General features: G+C 41.6%; 1 protein-coding gene across 2 annotated transcripts in view; it reads left to right on the forward strand.

Moving 5' to 3' along the window:
• The first annotated feature begins 1,748 nt into the window (after positions 1–1,748).
• The window catches only part of RTN3 (reticulon 3), a 58,144-nt gene continuing 38,185 nt past the window's right edge, over positions 1,749–21,707 (forward strand). Inside the window, exon 1 of one of the 2 annotated variants that reach the window (XM_032638959.1) lies at positions 1,749–2,132. In XM_032638959.1, coding sequence (XP_032494850.1) covers positions 1,796–2,132 — 337 coding nt within the window. In that variant the 5' untranslated portion in view covers positions 1,749–1,795. The remainder of the gene's footprint in view (positions 2,133–21,707) is intronic. The other variant, XM_032638958.1, reaches the window with a different exon arrangement.

The following is a 21,707-nucleotide window of genomic DNA, read 5'->3' on the forward strand; positions in this document are numbered from 1 at the left end:
CACACAGCAAGTGACCAGTAAACATCTGTGGAACAAACCATGTATACAAATAACATCCCAAGCAAGAGTCAGTCTCAGGGAAATTTACTGGTACAGCAAATGAGAGCAGGAAGGAAAGGCAGCTTCAAGAATTGGATCTAGCACAAAGGCCTCTTATGTAAAAAATCTGAAGGGTTTGAAGAGACCACCAAGACCACATCAATGTCTTGATTTTTATCTTCTTTTCTCTCTTTCTAGATATGGAAAAAGGATTCCCTTCCAGCCAGGGTCTGCAGATCCTAGCAATTGCTGTCAGAGTTAGGGACCAGCCTCATTCATTTCCTTATCCAGCACCTAATAATGTAAATTTTTAAAATTTATGCATTTATCAGAATGGGTAGATAACTGGCTTGGTTATCAGATTGGATTGCATTTCTCTTTGTCATCTAAGGGACAGGTTGCTGCAGTGTCATCTGATGCTGTTAAGTGCCAGAGTTAGATATTTGCCACAAAGTTATTTTGGGAAATATTCTCTGTGCCTTTTTTCAGAGTGTTTCAATGGCCAGGAGTTTTTTTCCTGTCTGGGCTTTACCTGACCTTAAAAACTGTCAAGGACAGATGTAGTCCACTGACTGTTCTAGAAGATTTCCTCTGGTCAGATCACTTTTCCTCTCTGTGGCTGCTTGGCTGGCTACCTCCCCCTTCATAAGGTAGCATCTTTACAGGATCTGCTGATCCTGCAATTGCCCTTCTGGTCATCGATTGCTGCTTTAGCAATCACAAAGCCTACAGTCTTCATCTTTATTACTTCCAGTCTACATTTCCGTTTTTAAAAGAATCAGGCACATTTCAAATCACTTGACCAGACGTAGGGAGAAGGCTCTGAATTTTGCAAGCCGACCAAAGAGAAGCCAAAAAGTGAACAAAATCCAGTATAAGCTAGATATCTTGTTTCAAATACAGTTTTCACTAAGGACCTCTTTTAGGCTACGAATAAAATTCAATTACGTGTCTTTTGTGCCATATTCTCAATTTTTAGTACCTCATTTTACCATCCCCCATAACCACAGCCAGGATGTTATCTCCTGGCTCTTCCTTTTTCATTAGCTCAGCGTTTTTTTCATTCAGAATGTGTCCTCTCTATTTAGAGGAAAGGACAACCTTGAGACCCAAGGTGGATGCCTCTTTCGGAGCAGTAACGAGGTAAGAACATGAAGCAGGTTCTGCGGCTGCATTGCAATGTGACTGGAATAAGTAATAGTTTTTCACTCTGTACAGCATCCTTCTCCACCCACCAAATGGGAGATCGTGCCATCTCTGCCTCATGGTGATGAGCTGTTACGACACATCCAGAAAAATTCATAAAGCACCTTGCAGAGTGGGCCTGCAGAAAACTGTGGTTTTCACCATTGGAGTTAAGAGCGGGAACGCATCAGACAAAAGACATCGGCTCTGGAATCTGTGGGAAAGATATTCTCCACTAATGGAAGCAAAAAGAAACTCCTATCTTTAAAACGCATGATTAGCCTACGCTAAAACATTCACAAAACTAGCCGTGAAGCAACAGTAAGCCGCAGGCCCCCCTCCCACTTCGGCCGCAGTGGTGGGCGGGGCTTGATGCTTTGCCACGCCCCTTGCGCCTGGTCCCCGCGGGGCACGGCCCACCCCAGCCACTGGCCCGGGCGCTGGGCGAAGCCAGTTTTGCCCCTCCTTCCCTGTTAGAGCGCGGAGGGACAGTTCTTGCGCCTGCGCCCTGCGTCTCTGGGCGCCTCAACTAGACCGCCTCCCGCCCGCGCCACCAGCCCGAGGGCCCTTTATGCGCCTGCGCGCTCGCGCTTCCGCCCTCTCGCGGCGCTCGGCTAAGGCAGTCTGTCTGTCGGACCCTGTCCTCGGAGCAAGGAGAGGCGAGGCGACTTCGGAGAGCCAGCCGCCCGATTATTTTCTTTTCCCTCCCTCTCTCCCGTCCCACATCGCTATTCACCCCTCTCCCGCCTTTGCTTGCGCAACCATGGCGGAGCCGTCGGCGGCCACTCAGTCCCCGTCCGTCTCCTCGTCATCCTCCGTGGCCGAGTCCTCTGCGCCCGGTGGCGGCGGCGGGAGCCCGGGAGCCTGCCCCGCCCTGGGGGCGAAGAGCTGCGGCTCCTCCTGTGCTGGTGAGGCGCGCCGGGGGACCCCGACCTCGGGAGGGGGGGTGCCTTCGGGGTCAGGGACTGCAGATCACTCTTGCGTACTGGAGGCTTCAGCCCCCGGGAAGGAGCGTCTGGAAAATGGGGTAAGGGGGAGGGGAGCGTCAGGTCTTGCAGGCGGTGAGGGAATAACGGGGTGTGAGGAAAACAGGTTGGGGGAGGGGAGATACTCTGGAGAGTGGGCGTTAACGCCGAGACTGGGCCGGTGGGAAAAGACACGGGTTCGGGGGGACCCGTCCTCTGAACCAGGGTGATTTAGTGGAGGATTAGAGAGATTGAGCGGATTGGGGCAGGTTGGTGGTAGGAGAAATGACTCCTTACGATTTTGAGGGGATGGTGGTGAAAGGGTTGGGTTGCATTGCAGGTTTTGCAAACAGGTATTGACATAATCAGCCATTCGTAGTCTTCCAAAAATCATGGTTTTTTTTTGGTTGCCCGTAGGAAAGATGAGGAAGTTTAATGGAAACACTGAGGCCGTTTTCTATACTGTTTTCATCTGCTGTTAATTTTTTGTGGCCAGACACCGAATGCCCGATTTTTCTGAGGCTCCGAGGTAGAAGGAGGCGTGATGAGAACAGCTCAGGGAAGATTTGGGAGGGAGCTGCTGATGGTCCAAGATGGATCCGTGGCTGCATCTGCAACACAGCCTGCTCTTCACTGGCGCGGCGTGGGGGTGGGGACACGAGGGTAGCTGCTTATATTCTAGAAGATAATAGGTAGAGTCATGCCAAGCCGTCAACATATTTTAATTTCATGCTTTTTGTCGGCTATTATTGATCGAAGTATAACAAAAGGGGGTGTTTCCCGCAGACAGGGGGGAGGGGGAGAAAAGTCAGACAAAGCAGGGGCTGGTTGAACCCCCTTCTCCTCCCATCTCTGTGAAAGACTAGGAGGGAAGCTGCAGGCCGCTTTCAGTTTCCATTGTATAACGCGTCTGCCTGGTGGTGGGAGCTGGCTGGCAAGCTCCCCTCGTGCAGAGATCTGCAGTGCAGATGCCTTCTTGAGGGGGGGAAAAAAAAAAGCACCATGAGCAGGTGGTGATTCTTAAAGGAACTCAGTCTTCCAAGAAAAAGAAAAAAAAAAGCATTTTGTCGAAAGAAGGGCCATAAGCTTGGCAGAGTACAGATAATTTTGCTGTTTATTTAGTTACCTTAAAGGATTTTGAGACGTTTTAAAATGCTTCAACGTCTCCTTTGCCAGAATCTTGGGTTGATTGTTCTAAAGAACAAAACTGATCTTAGCTCTAAATATATTCTCTACGTGTTTTTCGAACAGTGGATTTCCACGTAAGAGCTTTGGTACTCATTTGGATTTTCCAGTGTGGTTATGGCCATTTCAGTAGAAACAGTATCAGAGGAAGCTTCTGCAAGGCCAAGATTACATGTCCAGATAAATGAATGAAGCAGCAAATTTAGAACCCTTGTCCCCTTTAAACTACCACTGCTTCTCCTCCAAATTTTTGTGTTCTGGGCAAAGGTCCAGATGAACAGCAGCTTCCTTATATATTTAGCAACTTGGTGTTTTGGCTCTAATCACTTGTCATTGGTTACTCTTTGGTTGTTGGCCCTTCTGTGCATACCTTTTGATTTCTCTTGGTTTTAAATTTTTGATACAGTTGAAAAATAAATTAGATACTCTCTCCACCTTAAAGTCTTACCCATTGCAAATATGTATTAATATTGTGTAAAAATCATTAATACAGTTTTAGTGGGTTCAGTGCAAGATCCTCATTTGTCAGGTCAGTACTGGAAAAGTTTAGCTTAAGACACTGCAGTGTATAGTCATCATTTCATTGCAGAAGCTCTTCCTCCTTACAGAATGCTTTCTCCATCTCTGAGGAAATGTCTCAAGCTTTTGCACCATGAAAATAAGATGAAGTCTGTTATTCCAAAATTTGACTCATTTAAAATGGATTCTTGAGCTTCCCTGGTGGCTCAGTAGTTGAGAGTCCACCTGCCGATGCAGGGGACACGGGTTCGTGCCCCGGTCCGGGAAGATCCCATATGCCGCAGAGCGGCTGGGCCCGTGAGCCATGGCCACTGAGCCTGCGCGTCCGGAGCCTGTGCTCCGCTACGGGAGAGGCCACAACAGTGAGAGGCCCACGTACCGCAAAAAAAAAAAAAAAAAGGATTCTTAAAAAATTTACCTTGTTTTAAAAATCTGTAAGTGTTGATGTCAAGCTTTAGCTTCACTTTCATTCACCAAGCTCCTCTTGGTTTTAGAGACTTTCAAAAAATAAAAAAAAGAAGAGGAAGTGGTCACTTGGTGCCTGCAGGAGGCAATTGTGTCTTGACTGACCTGTCCAAATTTTAGAAATTTAGTTCCTACCTAAAGGTGATCAGCAATAGCCCTCTCTCTTCCAGTGCGTCGGGTGTTAGTGCAGCTGGCAGTGATGTACGCTTGGAGAAGGTCGGGGCCAGGATTGGCTTCCCAGATTTCTGCCTTTGAAGGAAAGTGAGGATTTCAAAGGCAGAAATTTGAGGTTGAGGTAGAAAATACGGAAATAATTAGTGCTCTTTTCAGGATGAGGGTTGCCTTATTAGACATCAAGTATAGATACCTGTCTATTGTCTGATGTTTAAAAGTGCTTTAATAGCTTGTTGTCTATAGCCTTTGAAATTCTATAACTTGCTAGAGACTATTCTTTATTACTGCTCTGAAAATCATGGTGCCAAAATAAAGCTACATTTCTTGTGTCTGTTTGTGGAAGTTAGCTTAAAGCAAAAACAGCTTGGACAACTAAAAAAATATTTTAATGCTTTAAATACTTCTTTTTCACTCATGAAACTAAGTTGTTCTGTGTACTTTTTAAGGCATCATTTTTACGCTTTGTTCTAACACGTCAATCAATCATATGATTATGTAACTTGTATTTTCAGTCTTAACTCTTACGTAAAAAAGAACTCTGACCACCCGTTCAACACTGACACCTGTATTGTATTCATGTCCCATTAGCAGTGACAGTATAACATGGTGATAAACACACAGCCTTGAGCCCCAGAAACACCTAGATTTCAATCCTGTCTCTCTCATTAATTGTATGACCTTGTGTACACCCTAAGCCTCAGGAACGTGACCTAGACAAATTTGCTTTGCTGCCCTTAGATCCTAACTTTGATTGAATAACGATACCTAGTACTTGATACATCTATTTACAGGTTTGAAACACATAGATACAAAAAACAGTTGAATTACGAGTGAGAAATCATTTAATCTTCCTCCCGGTAAAGGATGCTCTTATATCTTTTTCTGCTTTCTAAAAGCGAGTCAGTTGTTTCAGCTTTTGACCCCTCATATTAATAAGAGCTGCCTCTCCTTTCACTCACCTGATCTGTTAAAGAAGTTGAGGGGGAGCCAGGATGTTTCATAGATCGCTTGGCATCAGTATGCTTAAATATACTTTGTGCAGCATTCTGACCATAAGTCAAGATACATTGTGAAACTCCTATCAGTGGAAGCAAGAGTACAGGAGACAGCAAGAATGAATGGTCATGTCAATATGGTTCACAAATGCCTGTTGACTAAGGTGGTTTTTATTCCCCAGGAATAGATTTCTTTTAATGCTGTTTTCTTTTAGAGTCAATTCACAAATAGTTTAACGACTATGATCAAACAAACCAGTCTACATATATTTAACGCACCTTCCTTAAGTTGAAATCTCTTGGGAATTGTTTATGTAGTAGCTGGTAAGAGCATCAGTGTTTTTATTTTTATTATTTTAGTGATGGTCTGAAAACAAAATAAAACTAATATTATTGCTTTTATTGTATTCTGTGGTGAGGAAATTATATACTGATCCTGATATAGGAGGCACCTGTTTAATCCCGTGCAGGTTACAAACATTTGTAAACAAAGCTTGGTAGTGAAGGAATTGGTGATGTGCCATTGAAGGGCCAGGGGAAAGTTAAGGTTTCCAGTTTTGTGTGAGCCAAGAGGTTGTTTGTTCTTTAGAAGGGCACTTCTCTTTAGACTAGCCATAAACCTAGAATTTACCACTTTTGTAATTCTGAGCAGAATTAACAAAAGCTCCAAATAAATGGTTAGCTATGCATATTTGCTGCGTGTACCTAGCTTATAGTTTGTGTTCAACTTTATTGTTAATGATGAATTTATAACTGCCTCCTAAACTGTACAGACTTGTGAAAAACATATAAATTTCATAGTAAAACTTTTAAAATAAAAACTACCAAGTCGATATTATGTTCGTATCATTTAAGTCATTCAGGAGTTGTGCAGGAGACTGACAGCTTTTATTCTGTTTATTCATAACAATTATTCTAGAATTAATTTGGATCATCGGGTATGTTATAGGTGTTTTGAAAAAGTACGTATGCTACATAAGTTTAGCTGTAATCAGTATTGCTTGTGATTACATCACTGAAGTCTTTTACTGCATATCTGACTAGTAACATCTGTTATTAGAGTGTGACATGTTACTCTGTAATACTGCAATTTCAGAGAGAATCTGTTTACTTACTTATTTATTTTTTTGTTGGGGTCGGGGGAGGCTGCACTGCATTGCTTGTGGGATCTTAGTTCCCCGACAAGGGACTGAACCCGGGCCACGGCAGTGAAAGCGCCGAGTCCTAACCACTGGACCGCCAGGGAATTCCCAGAGAGAATCCCGTTAAATACTGTATAGGGTTTGCATTTCTGTTTTACGTTTTGGGGGGGTGGTGGTGGGAATTGTTACCAGTTAGCCTCCTCTTGTGATGGTCTCTTTAAATTTCAAAGAAATATTCGTATCTGTTTTTTCCAATCTACTGGTTGAGTTTTGCCTGTAAGCACATCATCATAACCTAGTGGGGAGGCGGGTTGCGGGCGGGGGCGGGGCGTGGCAGAAGGAGCTGTTTGACTTGTTCCTCACTGGCAGTTTGCCCTTGAGGGTCTATTGAAGGGTATTCTGAAAAACATTTTTAGCAAAACTAATACAGAGCCCCCTGAAGGCATTTCAGCAGTGAGCATTGTCTTCTTTTTACATAAAGGTGGAAATATTTGATTTTTTATATCTTACCTTTGTGTATTGCTTTATGGTTTAATTTGTGCCCATACATTAACTTAATTCAACAAATGTTTGAGCATACATTAAAGTTCTTTGTTAGGTGCTGTGCGTACAACATCTCTCTAAGAGGCTGTATTCAATAGGAGAAAGACTTATATTTTTTATCTGTGAGGTGGGTAGTGAAACAAATCTCACTTTACAGATGAGGAATCAGAGAAATTAAGTGATATGCCCAAAGGTTTGTGTCCGTGAAGTTGAAGATAGGATAAAGCAGGGATAGAGGACCAACTAAGTTCTTTCAAATATGTACACTGCCTCTCTTTGAAATTTGAAACAACCTGCGATAAAGACGGTTCAGTCACCCTCTTGAATTCAGTTATTGGTTGGCTGAGTCCAGTTAACTTGGAAACTGTCACTTCTGGTCCCATGGTTCCTAAGCTGGGTGCCTTTTTGCTCCACCGTTCCACAGAAACATCTCTTGTCAAGTTCACCAGTTATTTTCCACATTGTTAAATCCAGTGGTTACTTCTCTTCCTCACTTTATTTTATTTTATTTTATTAAAATTTATTTATTTATTTATTTATTTTTGGCTGCGTTGGGTCTTCTTTGCTCTGTGCGGGCTTTCTCTAGCTGTGGCGAGCAGGGGCTACTCTTCGTTGCGGTGTGCGGGCTTCGCATTGCAGTGGGTTCTCTCATTGCGGAGCTCTAGGCACTAGGCACGTGGGCTTCAGTAGTTGTGGCACACGGGCTCAGTAGTTGTGGCTCGCAGGCTCAGTAGTTGTGGTGCACGGGCTTAGTTGCTCCGTGGCATGTGGGATCTTCCCGGACCAGGGCTCGAACCCATGTACCCTGCATTGGCAGGCGGATTCTTAACCACTGCGCCACCAGGGAAGCCCTCTTCCTCATTTTAAATGCCCTTGATTCCTCTCTTTCCTTCATACAACAATTAGCAAATCCTGTTGATTCTACCTTCAGAATATATTCAGTGACTACTAGTTTTCTCAGGTTCCATTGCTACCACCCTGGTCCAAGCTGTTATCATAGCTCTCCTGGATCACTGCAGTTGCCTCCTAAGTGGTCTCCAGACTTTCTCCCTTGGCTCTCTTCAGTCTTTTCTCTGCACAGCAGCTGGTGTAAGCCTGCGAAAAATGTAAGTCAGATTATTTCACTCATTGGCAAATGCTCCAGTAGCTTCTGATCCCACTCAGATTAAATGCTGAAGTCCTTCGAAGGCTTATGAAGCCCTATAATATCTGGTCCCAGCCTCCCCCTTGCTCAGCCAGCTTTAGCCACACTGATCTTGCTGTTCTTCACACCAGGAGTAGCTTTCTACCGCAGTCTTATTTGCTGTTCACTGTGCCTAGAATGCTCTTCCCTCATACATTCTCGCAGCTCTTCACTCTCTCACCTCCTTTAGGTCTTTTCCTGGCCACCTGATCTAACTTGCACACCTTATAGGCCTTTCCTGCTTTATTTTTCTTACCACTTGTCATAATCTATCTTACAGTATTTGACTTATTTATTTTGTATATTGTCTGTCTGCCACGGTAGAATATAAGTTCCATCAGAGTGGAGATTTTTGCTGCTTTATTCACTGCTCTATCTCTAATGCCTGAACAGAACCTGGCACAAAGCAGACCCTCAGATGTTTTTGAAAGAGAGCAGAGACCTTATTGTTTTTGTCCAGCAACTAAAACTAATCCTGGGCTCATAATAGATGTTCAGTAAATTTATGGAATGGATAGATAGTTGGAGAAACCCTATTCCCAGAAAAATATGCATATAAATGAAGTATTGCGTGAACTTTCACAGATTCATGAACTACAATGAAATCTACTCATAAATCTCAGGTAAAGAAAATTTAGTTTTTAAAAGTCAAATTATAAGCGTTGCAAAAACTTACACATATGAAAATTGATATATTCATTTAGGTGCTGAGGAGAGAATTTTCATGTAAGCACATAAAACTATATCCAAATATATCGTACATTACTGTCCTTACTTCTGGACTCTAGGTATTAAGTCCACTAATGGCTTTAATCCAGAAAATTATAACCACTTGAACGCCACATTTTGTGTATTAGAAAGAGACTCACTTCCAATAAGGACTCAATGGTAGGCTAGTCTGACGTGTCAGAATTTTAAAATATGTTAGAATAAGTTTGATTTCCATCTTACTCCTAACAGAATCTGAGATTTTGATCTGATACGTTTCAAACATTATTTGGAGAAGGGTAAGATATTCCTAACAACAGTAAATGTAGCACTACTTTAGAAGTTGGGTTATTAAAATATTTGTAACCAATTTACTGTTTATACAGTCCAATTTGTTTCTTTCTGTCAGGCTTTCTAATGTTGTTTCTTGTGAGACAAGAGTTCTGCGTATTTTTCCTCTTAGACTGCATGTGCATTTATTCCACAAACGTACAAAGAAAGCTTTCCAACTCTTTTTAGTGTTGTAACAGAGTGAGTATCTTGACTTATACCAGAGGGAATACATTACTACATTAGTAGGACTAATATCCAGTAGCTACTCAAAGTCTGTTTTTGAAATAACAATTTAAACTTTTACTATTTAGTTTTCACCAAACATTTATTAAGGCTCTATAATGTTCAGGCCTCCATATTCTGTGCCTTCTACTATATGCTGACCATCATATTCTGTGCCTTATGAAAGATACAGGGAAATGTAAGGTGACCCTTAGCCGTAAGGTGCTTCCAGTCAGGTTGGAATTTATTTCCAATAGCAAATAAATTGAATTTATTTAACTAGATATTAGATCTTATCTAGGTTTATTGGTTCTAGAGGACCAAAACATTACTAATTGGTCTATTTACCATAGTTATATTAGCTCTAGTAAATTAGAAATTAGCCTGCCAGTTTATGTAGATTCTCCCCATGCCTTAAGTTTGGGAAGTGCTTAGTAACTTGCTTCCAAAGGGCACAGTGTAGAAGGGTGGGGAGAAGTACTACCGTGGAGAAACTTGGCAAACTCTACCTCAGCCAGGGAATCAAGGTTAATGTCATCAGTGGTAAGTCATATTAATAGTATGAACCCTTGATATGGTATGACAAGGATGGCCCTTCGTCTCAGTGAAGGGTTACCACTTCAGTGGTAATCCTCCCTAAAACTCGTAACTCCAGTCTAACCATGAGAAAAACATCAGACAAATCCAAATTGAGGGGCATTCTGTAAAATATCTGAGCAGTACTGCTCAAAATTGTCCAGATCATCAAAAGTAAGGAAAGTCTGAGAAATTGTCGTAGCCCACAGGAGGCTCAAGAGACGTGATGACAAAACATGACATGGTATCCTGGATGGGATCTTAGAACAGGAAGGGGGCATTAGGGAAAAATTAATGAAATCACAACGAAGTGTGGGCTTTAGTTATTAGTAATATATCAATATTAGTTCATTAACTCTGACAAATGTACCACAATACCAATGTAACATGTTAATGGCGGAAACAGTGCTGGATATAAAGCAACACTCTACAATCTTTTTGCCTTTCCTGTAAATCTAAAATTATTCTAAAATAATTTTTTTTCAAAAAGAGAGAGAGAGAGAAACTTAATCATGAAATAGAAATTATTTTGGAAGAGGCAAGTAGGTCCAAGTGATGCAGTGGAGGTCCTAGCCAGCACAAAAAGGTAAGAAGAAGAAAAAAATGGCATTAAGTTTTGGGAGAAAAATCAGTCTGCCTATTCCTGGAGCTCTGATGGGGGAGAGGGCAGTAATTGGCTCCGTTTAGCAGTTTTTACTGAGATCATGAGTTGCCATCAAGAATTGTGGTCATGAGAAAGAGTGGAAAGATTGACATTTTTTTGTGGCCCAGCTATAAAGCAAAAAGGAAAACTAAATGATAAAAGTCATTTGTTTTGATATTAGAGAGAATTTTAAAATTTTATTTATTCATTTATTTGGCTGCACCGGGTCTTAGTTGGCGACACATGGGATCTTTAAGTTGCAGCATGTGGGATCTTTAGTTGCAGCACATGAACTCTTAGTTGCAGCATGTGGGATCTAGTTTCCTGAACAGGGATCAAACCCGGGCCTGCTGCATTGGGAGAGCGGAGTCTTAGCCACTGGACCACCAGGGAAGTCCCTAGAGAGAATATTAATATTAGAGAGAAAAGATGTTTAAAAGAACTGATGAATTTCTCATTTTCATTATATTAGTTTTAGATAAAATTTCAAATACTTTATTTTGCCTTATGTATTAGAAAATGCTTTAGTAATCTATAGAAACTAACACAAAGGAAAAAGCTTTGGCGTTAAATTGTAGAAGTCATTCTACAAAGTTGTTCCTAGAGTAACTTCTCTAAAAAGTAGTCTGTATTCCGCTGGTGTTGAAGGACAGATATCACCAAAATAAACAATTCACTGAAGCTGTTTTTACTGCAGTTTAGAAAATTCAAACAGTCAGATTTATTTAGTGTATTTTCCCCAGGTGATCTGACTGGTAGAGTGATAGAGAAGAAGCACAGGCTTTCAGGAAAAGTTCAAGTTTAAATCTTGATTCTGACACTTATAAGCTTCAGTTTTTGTAAGGATTTGATTTATAATGTATATAAATACTTAATTCAGTGTCTATCACAGATACCTGGGACTCTAAGTGAAATGAAGCTGTTTTCAAAGAGTATGATTTTTTTTTTTAGTTTTAGTTTTGACAGTTTGTTGCAGCTTAAAGTATTATCAATATTGAAAATCCAGTGGTGTGAAGACTAATAAGATTATTCACTAAATGGTTTTATTGAAAGACTTGCTAGAGATCCCATTTTAGGTGTCCTTTTTCTCCCTTTAAGTAACTACCCCATTCCATGTAGGTGGGGAGCATAGGTATGTGTTAGGAAGTATAAGAAAAATGTATGTTCATAATAGAAAATTTAGGAAACAAACGTAAAGAAAATTAAACATCCATGGGTACTATATCCTTTCATTTTGTAACAATAATTTTTTTTTCTTTTTTTTGCCGTACGCGGGCCTCTCACTGCTGCGGCCCCTCCCGCTGCAGAGCACAGGCTCCGGACGCGCAGGCTCAGCGGCCATGGCTCACGGAGCCAGCCGCTCCGCGGCATGTGGGATCTTCCCAGACCAGGGCATGAACCCGTGTCCCATGCATCGGCAGGCGGACTCTCAACCACTGCGCCACCAGGGAAGCCCTACAATACAGTTTTTAATGAATAGTATCCCATCGTATGGATATACCAAAACCTATTTAACCAGTCCCTAATAGATTTTTATTAAATTTCCTTAATATTTGTGATGAACAATCTTATAACTTCATATTTGCACAGATTTATGGGACTTCCCTTGTGGTCCAGTGGTTAAGAATCCGCCTTCCAATGCAGGGGATGCAGGTTCGAACCCTGGTTGGGGAACTAAGATCCCACATGCCGCGGGGCAACTAAGCCCACACCCATGCGCCACAATGGAAGAGCCTGCATGCCGCAACTAAGACCCGACATAGCCAAATAAATAAATAAAACATATGCACAGATTTATTATTTTATTTATAAATAAATCTAATTATTTATTGGAATTAGATTTCATCAGGTCCACTTGTACTTTTTTATCCCTTACCTTCTAGCAACTTCCTGGACTTTGTTCCTGCAAATATTGCTTCTTTTTCATGTTCAGTCTTTTTCCTTCTACTTGCTCCTTTCTCTATATAAATACGCTTGTCATTTCCATTCCTAAAAATCTTTCCCTTGACTCTGCCTCTCCCTCTAGCTGCTGCCCAGTTTTTAGTCCTTCCCTTTATCATCATACTTCACACACTTTAAACTTCCATTCAGTCTTCAGTGCCTGGCCCGCTCCCCACCCCTCTAACTATAGAGTCATCAATGCTAAATTACTTGATTACTTAATTTCAGTGACCCACCTGAAAGTCTTAACCACTCATTGGCTTTTTTTTTAATATATTCATTTATTTATTTGTTTTTATTTTTGGCTGCGTTGGGTCTTCGTTGCTGTGCATGAGCTTTCTCTAGTTGCAGCAAGCGGGGGCTTCTCTGTTGTGGTGCGCGGGCTTCTCATTACTGTGGCTTCTCTTGTTGCAGAGCACGGGCTCTAGAGCGCAGGCTCAGTGTTGTGGCACATGGGCTTAGTTGCTCCGCGGCATGTGGGGTCTTCCCGGACCAGGGCTTGAACCCATGTCCCCTGAATTGGGAGGTGGATTCTTAACCACTGTGCCACCAGGGAAGCCCCACTCATTGGCTTTTGACTCTGTTAATCGTTCTCTAAAGCTTTCTCCAAGTGACACCATTTCCCCCCACATTGACTCCTTTCTGTCTCCTTCACTGATAGTTCTTTCTTGCCTCTCTTTAAATATTGGTAGTGTATCTTAAGATTCCATTGTTAACAGCTCTCTGATTCTCCCTGGACAAATTCATTCACTCCAGTGGTGTCAGTTCTCACCCAAATGTTAACTCCTAGATGTTTATCTATAACCCTTACCTGTCTCCTGAGCTTATTCATATTGGCAAACAGTTTCCTCTTTGATATGCCTTAGACAACTTATTTTTTAGTGGAAATTAATATAAAGAATTCCTTCTCCTCTGTTTCATTCCCCAACCAAGTGACATTTCATGTAGTCCTTCAGTCCTTTGATTTTTGCTTCTCCAGTCTCCAACATCCAATGACCAAGTCCAGGCCATTCTGTTCTGTCATATTTATCCCCTTATTCCCATCCTCACTGCCTTAGTTAAGCCCTCATGTCTTGCCAAGATTATGTAGTAGCTTTTCATTTAAGTCCATACTCTACCCTGCTGCCAGAGTTCTCTTTAAAATACATGTGACATTGTGAATCCCTTACCTCCGGTGATGCCTCATTATACATAATATCCAAATTTCATTACATGACATTTAAAGCCATTTGGAATCTGATCAGTTGTTCCTTCTCCCCAGAATGCCTTCCCCTGTCTTGTTCACCTGACGAACATCTCTTCTGCCTCTGCTGCGTTCCCACAATGCGTACAGTTTTGCTGCTTTGTCTTTTTCAGTTGCTTGTGCACAGCCATCATCTCTGTGCTAATACAGTGCCTAGACCTAGCTACTTGAAGATAGTGTTTGATTTAATTAATAGTATTTGAGCATTAAGGTTGCCTTTTTTGGGTTCAGTTGCCTGTAGCATAAGTATGGCATATGAGCACAACATGGTTTTGTAAGTTAGAAGACCTCATGCAATATTGTTGCAAACTACTACTGGTTATCTGTGTTCTGTATCAAAATAGATGCTACTACATAAAACTTTGTATGTTGAAATTTTCCATTAGGAGGGGTGTCAGGTGGAGATGAAAAGTTCATAGGATCTTTTTTGTCATCAGGCTTATTTAGCATTTGGATTTTCAGATTTGTTCAGTTGGCAGAGATTTAATGTTGCAGATAATTGCATACAGAAGTGAACCCATATGGGGGCCTTCCTGGTGGCGCAGTGATTAAGAATCCGCCTGCCAATGCAGGGGAGACGGGTTCGAGCCCTGGTCCGGGAAGATTCCCACATGCCGCGGAGCAACTAAGCCCCGTGCTCCACAACTACGGAGCCTGCGCCCTAGAGCCCATGTGCCACAACTACTGAAGCCCGAGCGCCTAGAGCCCGTGCTCTTCAACAAGAGAAGCCACTGCAGTGAGAAGCTAGTGCACCATAACAAAGAGTAGCTCCCTCTCGCTGCAACTAGAGAAAGCCCGTGCACAGCAACGAAGACCCAACGCAGCCATAAATAAATAAATAAATTTAAAAGAAAAGAAATGAACCCATCTGGAAACATTAAAGAAATAGATAGAAATGCTTGCTTTAACAAGGAAAGGTGAATTGTTTTTCATTTGTAGGAGTAAATGTGATGCTTCATTTTAAGATAATTAAAAACTAGTGAATTTTAAAATTCTGGTTTTGAGTTACTGAATTACTGCCTCTTGTCCACTAAATTCTGCCTTGGTGTTAACATGCTCCATGTCTGTTGACTAAATAGTTTGCTTTTTTGTTTTGTTTTGTTTTGTTTTTGTTTTTTTTGTTTTTTGCGGCACGCGGGCCTCTCACCGCTGTGGCCTCTCCCGCCGCGGAGCACAGGCTCCAGACGCACAGACTCAGCGGCCACGGCTCACGGGCCCAGCCGCTCCGCGGCACGTGGGATCCCTCCGGACCGGGGCACGAACCCGCGTCCCCTGCATCGGCAGGCGGACCCCCAACCACTGCGCCACCAGGGAAGCCCAATAGTTTGCTTTTTTTAACTGAAGTATAGTTGATGTTCAATATTATGTACATTACAGATGCACTGTGCAGTGATTCACAATTTTTACAGGTTATACTTCATTTATAGTTACTATAAAATATAGGCTATATTCCCTGTGTTGTATTTAGATTAGTACTTACAGATATAGTGATGGCCCAGTCCTTTAAAGCAAGCGCCTCATTTTAAGTGTATTTCTAATATTTGTGAAAACATTTTTATAATTGCAAGAAAAAAGGCGTTAAATAAAGATCAGTATATTTAGGGGCACTTTTGGAGGGTTTTGTTTTTCACATGCTGTTTTTATTAATTTTTTTTCCATTTTACCAATGGCAATTTATATTCTGTTTGATTATTTTTCTTTTAAGGCCAAAGGTTGTAGTGAAAAGCAAATCTCCCTCCTGCCCCAGACCTCAAAGTCCCTGTTTTTGCCAGTTAACAAATGGAGGCACACTGTATGCACTTCAGTACTTTAGGTTTTTTTTTTTTTTTTTGCGGTACGCGGGCCTCTCACTGTTGTGGCCTCTCCCGTTGCGGAGCACAGGCTCCGGACGCGCAGGCTCAGCGGCCACGGCTCACGGGCCCAGTCACTCCGCGGCATGTGGGATCCTCCCGGACCAGGGCACGAACCCGTGTCCCCTGCATCGGCAGGCAGACTCTCAACCACTGTGCCACCAGGGGAGCCCAGTACTTTGGTTTTTAATTTAATATATCAACATATATAGCTGTTCCTCATTCTTTTTCATAGCAGCAAGTGTTCCATTATTTGGATGTAACTATTTAAGTAGACGTCTATTGATGGTCATTTAGATTATTCCTAGTATTTATAACCAGTGCTCTTATGAATATCCTTATATACATGTCTTTGTACATATATGCAAATATATCTGCCAAGTTAAAGAATATGTGCAGGAGGTGGTGGAGAAAGTTTACGCATTTAAAATTCTGATATGTGTTGCCAAATTTAGAGAAATATAATTTTAGAGATGGAAGATTTCTCATGTTGGTCCTGTTTTCTGGTGGGGCAGTGGTTGAGAGTCCGCCTGCCGATGCAGGGGACACGGGTTCGTGCCCCGGTCCGGGAAGATCCCACATGCCGCGGAGCGGCTGGGCTCGTGAGCCATGGCCGCTGAGCCTGCAGCGTCCGGAGCCTGTGCTACGCAACGGGAGAGGCCACAACAGTGAGAGGCCCGCGTACCGCAAAAAAAAAAAAAAAGTATTCAGGGTCAGTTTTACATATTTGCCAACTATAATGTTTACTACTCATATTCGTGACTGACTCCTCAAAATGAAGTTGAAAATGGTTACAAGCAAAATCAGTTACTACTCAGATCCCTGTTTTTCCTTTCCCACATGAAGTTGCAGGCGAGCATTATCTTTCTTGAGGTTATACTTGTTTAAAAATGCTAGGGGTTCCTCTTTTTTTCCTTTGCAGGTGAGAATATTTGACCAAAAAATTGAATTGATTAACTTTTAGAAATGCATCTTGAAAATGAAGTAAGGTTTTGCTGCCAGGTGAGTGAAAACAGTAATTGGAAATATAGATTTGGGTTTTCTCGTCTTGCTTAAACCCAGTGAAATTAAGATGCTTGGCCAAAAAAAAAAAAAAAGGAAAGTTCAAATTCCTGTGTGAGGTTGTCAAATTCTCACGCTGTATATTTTCTTTCAGATTCCTTTGTTTCTTCCTCTCAGCCTGTATCTCTATTTTCGACCTCACAAGGCAAGTCTGTCATTTTTTGTGTGTGCATTAATAAAAGAAAAATGTTGAGAAAGAGGCTGTAACTGGGGATACGAGGCACAGGTTTTCTTTTGCCCCCAAATCCCCTAAAATAAAAACCAAATCCAAGCCAGTGCTTTCTATTTAGCAGTTTCTAATGGATTTCCCGTAAAGCTTAATAAAATAGAATGAGGCTAGGTGGACTCTTTAACATAGCATAAGCTTTAGGTGTAGTTTTGAGTATTTCTTAAAAATTAAAAACTTGCCCACAGAACTTGGAGTAGATAGAATTGTGGGTCAGAAAACACACCACTTCCAGAATGCATTTGACCTATAGATTTGCGGTTATGTAACTGGTTTGGATAGGTGGTAGATTTGGAAGAACTTTTAAAGTGTGCTTCCACTGAACTAATAACAGTGTCCTAGCTAGAATACTTTAGTGTGAACTTACCTGAGATTCGTCCCAAGAGGTAGGCCAGTTCCGGATTGCCTAGGAACATTGAACATGTCGGTTGAATTTTTGGCAAGCAGGGCCTATTTTCCTAGAGATTAAGTTGTGGTGTTTTGGGGGGGGTTGTTTGTTTGTTTTTAATGTCAACCAGTGAGGAAGGGAATCAGAGTTGTTAACTATGTTTATAGGGGAAGCACTGCCAGGAACCTGGAAGAGAGAGTGTCTTCTTTGATTTGCACTAATAATAAAGTGCTGTTTCATTTGTGATGTTGTGCTCCTCCTCGAGTATAGGTCAACGGAAAAGCATTCTTTGGAAAAAGGTAATTAAACTCAGTAGATAGGTCTAAGAAGCCTTGTGCAAAGAGTTTATTGTTCTAGCTGGAATGCGAAGTCTGGGTGCTGGTTTGTTAGGAAGACTTTGACCTTATAGGAATAAAAACATAATGGGGGCTTCCCTGGTGGCGCAGTGGTTGAGAATCTGCCTGCCAATGCAGGGGACACGGGTTCGAGCCCTGGTCTGGGAGGATCCCACATGCTGTGGAGCAACTAGGCCCATGAGCCACAACTACTGAGCCTGCGCGTCTGGAGCTTGTGCTCCACAGCAAGAGAGGCCGCGACAGCGAGAGGCCTACGCACCGCGATGAAGAGTGGCCCCCACTCACCGCAACTAGAGAAAGCCCGCGCACAGAAACGAAGACCCAACACAGCCATAAATAAATGAATAAAATTTAAAAAAAAAACATAATAGGATAAAATGAACATAGTAAATGTTTTTCAGAGTTTCTGCTTCTTAGGAAACATGATAGGTAATTTGTTGCTTTTAATTCAGACTGATAACATTCAGAGTCCCCAGCATTTTTATAATGTGCCTCATTGTGTGAATTTGGATATCTTCTGGGTCAAATCATGGCCTTTGAAATTAAAAAAAAATGTTTACATTAAAAGATATTTTGTGAATGTTAGAAAGTAACTCAAACATACAAATTGATCCTTGACATCTGGAACCCAACCAGATTTATATTTCTAAGAGTTCCTTTTTTTCCTCATGAGAAATTCAATAATTTAGGCAAATAGGTATTACATTTATTTTACTCTGGAAGGTAAATCAGTAAAAATATCATAGTGTAAATAGAACAAATAATTGTATTTTCTCTGTTGTATTTCAGATCTTCTAAAATACATTCTTCATAGTCACTTTTTTCATACAGAAAGGGAATAATTAATATTCTAAATAGTGTAACAATACAACCTAAGCACAGCATACCTAATGTATAGAATGTTGAGAAAGATAAGTGTCATAGTTTAAAAAATTACTCTAATCCCTGTTAGGAGAAGTTACATATACACTCAGGTAAAACGGAGGTAAATAAAGAGGATTTTTGTAATGAAAAATGTTTAAGTAGGCTTCGGCTTCAGTGAGTATGCGAGTTTGTTAAAGAAATAGATTTGTCATTCTTCCCTTTCCTTATAGTTACTGTGGCCACTGCAGATTCAGCACAGGGTTCTTGTTAAAAGGGTATTGTATTGTAAAGAAGCATTTAAAAATGTCATATCCCTGGGGGCTTCCCCGGTGGCGCAGTGGTTGAGAGTCCGCCTGCCAACGCAGGGGACGCGGGTTCGTGCCCCGGTCCGGGAGGATCCCACATGCTGCGGAGCGGCTGGGCCTGTGAGCCGTGGCCGCTGAGCCTGTGCTCCGCAACGGGAGAGGCCACAACAGTGAGAGGCCCGCATACCGCAAAAAAAAAAAAAAAAAAAAAGTCATATCCCTGAAGGTGTTCCAGTGTAGCCTCTATTACTTACATTTTCTCCTGCAAAAAAACATAATGGAAAAGCAACCCAGTTGATGCTCTACTTCATTGGCAGGTCTAGAGATCAGCCTGTTCAGTTTTTTGAGGGCACTCCTTGGCAAGTGATTAGGTGTGTTCTAGGGTAGCCAAGTCTAGTAGCTTCTAGTCTGCCTTAATAAAACTAAGGGAAAGGAAGTTGTTGGTGTACTTGGTTAACTGGATTAAAACCCCTGGAGAGAATAGCTAGGACCGGCTCCACCCAACCGCAGGCCTTTGAGAGTGACTGTCACCAGCAGGCATCTTGAGTCCATCATTGGCAGTAACCCAACTAATCTGTCTCTGGCTTCCATATCCCTTAGCCATGTAGCCTTGGAGGATTGTGCCTTACTTTTATATATCTAAACCGTATCAAGCAATATGTAGCAGTAATTAAATAAGTCATATTTAACAATGACTTTTTTTTTTTTTTTTTTTGCGGTACGCGGGCCTCTCACTGTTGTGGCCTCTCCCGTTGCGGAGCACAGGCTCCGGACACGCAGGCTCAGCGGCCATGGCTCATGGACCCAGCCGCCCTGCGGCATGTGGGATCTTCCCGGACCAGGACACGAACCTGTGTCCCCTGCATCGGCAGGCGGACTCTCAACCACTGCGCCAGCAGGGAAGCCCCTAACAATGACATTTTTAATCCTGAAATATATACTTATCATTATTGGGCTTTAAGGAGATGCATGTATTAAAAGTTGCCCTTTTTTTTTTTTTTTTTTTTTTTTTTTGGCCACGCCTTGCGGCTTGTGGAATCTTAAATTCCCCAACCAGGGATCGAACCCAGGCCCACCGCAGTGAAAGTGCTGAGTCCTAACCACTGGACTGCCAGGGAATTCCCACAGTTGTCATTAATTTGGACTGAGAAAGAAGGGCAGTTAAATCTGTCAAAAGGAAATTATGTGATCTTTATTAAATTGTACTACCTTGAAGTATACAGCTACTTAAGCTAGTAAATTAAGCTTTTTGAAAACTAACGAATAGATTTGTGATGAGAATATCAATGGAATAATCAGTTCCTTCTTAAATAAGTTGTACTCCTGAGTAGGTGCTTTGCAGTCTTTTGCTTATTGAGTCCTTTTTACTCATCAGGCAGAGTTTAATTTCAGCTTAATCCCCAAGCATCTCAAAGTAGGGGAGTAAATTTTAATGATGTTTTCCTGTACTGTTAAATAAGGATATTAACAGAGGTATAGATGTGGTATGTGGCCAATTTTTTTTTTTTTCCGAGCTTTTACTGTGCTCAGTACTTCATGTGAATCATCTCATTTAATCCTCACAGCCAATTTTATGGAGGAAAGGTACTGCCTCTTTTACTAATTGAGGAAACTGGGGTTTAAAATGGTGAAATAACTTGCTCAAGGTCACGCAGTAAGTGACACACCTAGGACTCCACCGTCCATGCGCATAACCACTACCTACACTAAAGATGATATATTAGTTGTATTTTAGGGCTTACAGGTATTTTTAGAGATGTCATTTTGAGGTTAATGTTAAAATCATGAGAGCAGAAGAGGCAGAAATAACTATTTTAACCATATTATTGCTATTAGTGATGTAATTTAGTATCATCTGGGGGATGTACTCCATCAGACACAAAATCAAACTGAAATTTGGTTTCTACTTTTGAAATCTTTGATAAAAAGTGGAGGCTGGAAAATACTACAATTTTCTTTGGAAAACATTGGGTGAAAATAAGATTAGAGAGGATCTACCCACCATGTAGAATTGGAAGTACATTTGCAGTAATGAATATTTGCGTTCAGTTTGAGTAATGCGGTAGGCATCTGGAATAGGAAGTTAAGCACTGAACTTTGGGGCAAGCATTGAGGAGAAAAAATATGCCAGTTACAGCCTTTTTTTAAACAAAAGCAAAACATTTTTCTTTGTACAAAAGAGACTTTTTGTTTAGGATCTAGCTTGGCTGCAAAGTGTCTGCTGGCTAACTTCCTATTTTGATGCTTTGGCTGAAAGTTGCTGATACTGTTTTGCACGATCATTTGTCTTTCCCTCTTGTTTTGTGAACATGAGAAAATTCAAGTGTAGAAAAACCTATACCTGAATATTTCAAGCCTCCCTTGTATGAATATGCGTAGTATGTATGTGAAAAAGTAACTTAGTGGTTTACTATAGGCTGGCACCCTTTCTTCACTGATGTGTATGCTTTTTCCTTGTTAACAGGTATCCTTTGAGTTAAAAGTGATGAATTTCCTGAGGGGGGGTAGTAACCAAACGGTAACTCTAGTATAGCATAATTCTAAGTTATTCACTCTTTTAAGGAAGAAGTCTCATATAACATTCATTATTGTTTA

The sequence above is a fragment of the Phocoena sinus genome, chromosome 8, assembly GCF_008692025.1.
Source record: "Phocoena sinus isolate mPhoSin1 chromosome 8, mPhoSin1.pri, whole genome shotgun sequence".
Taxonomy (NCBI): Eukaryota; Metazoa; Chordata; class Mammalia; order Artiodactyla; family Phocoenidae; genus Phocoena; species Phocoena sinus.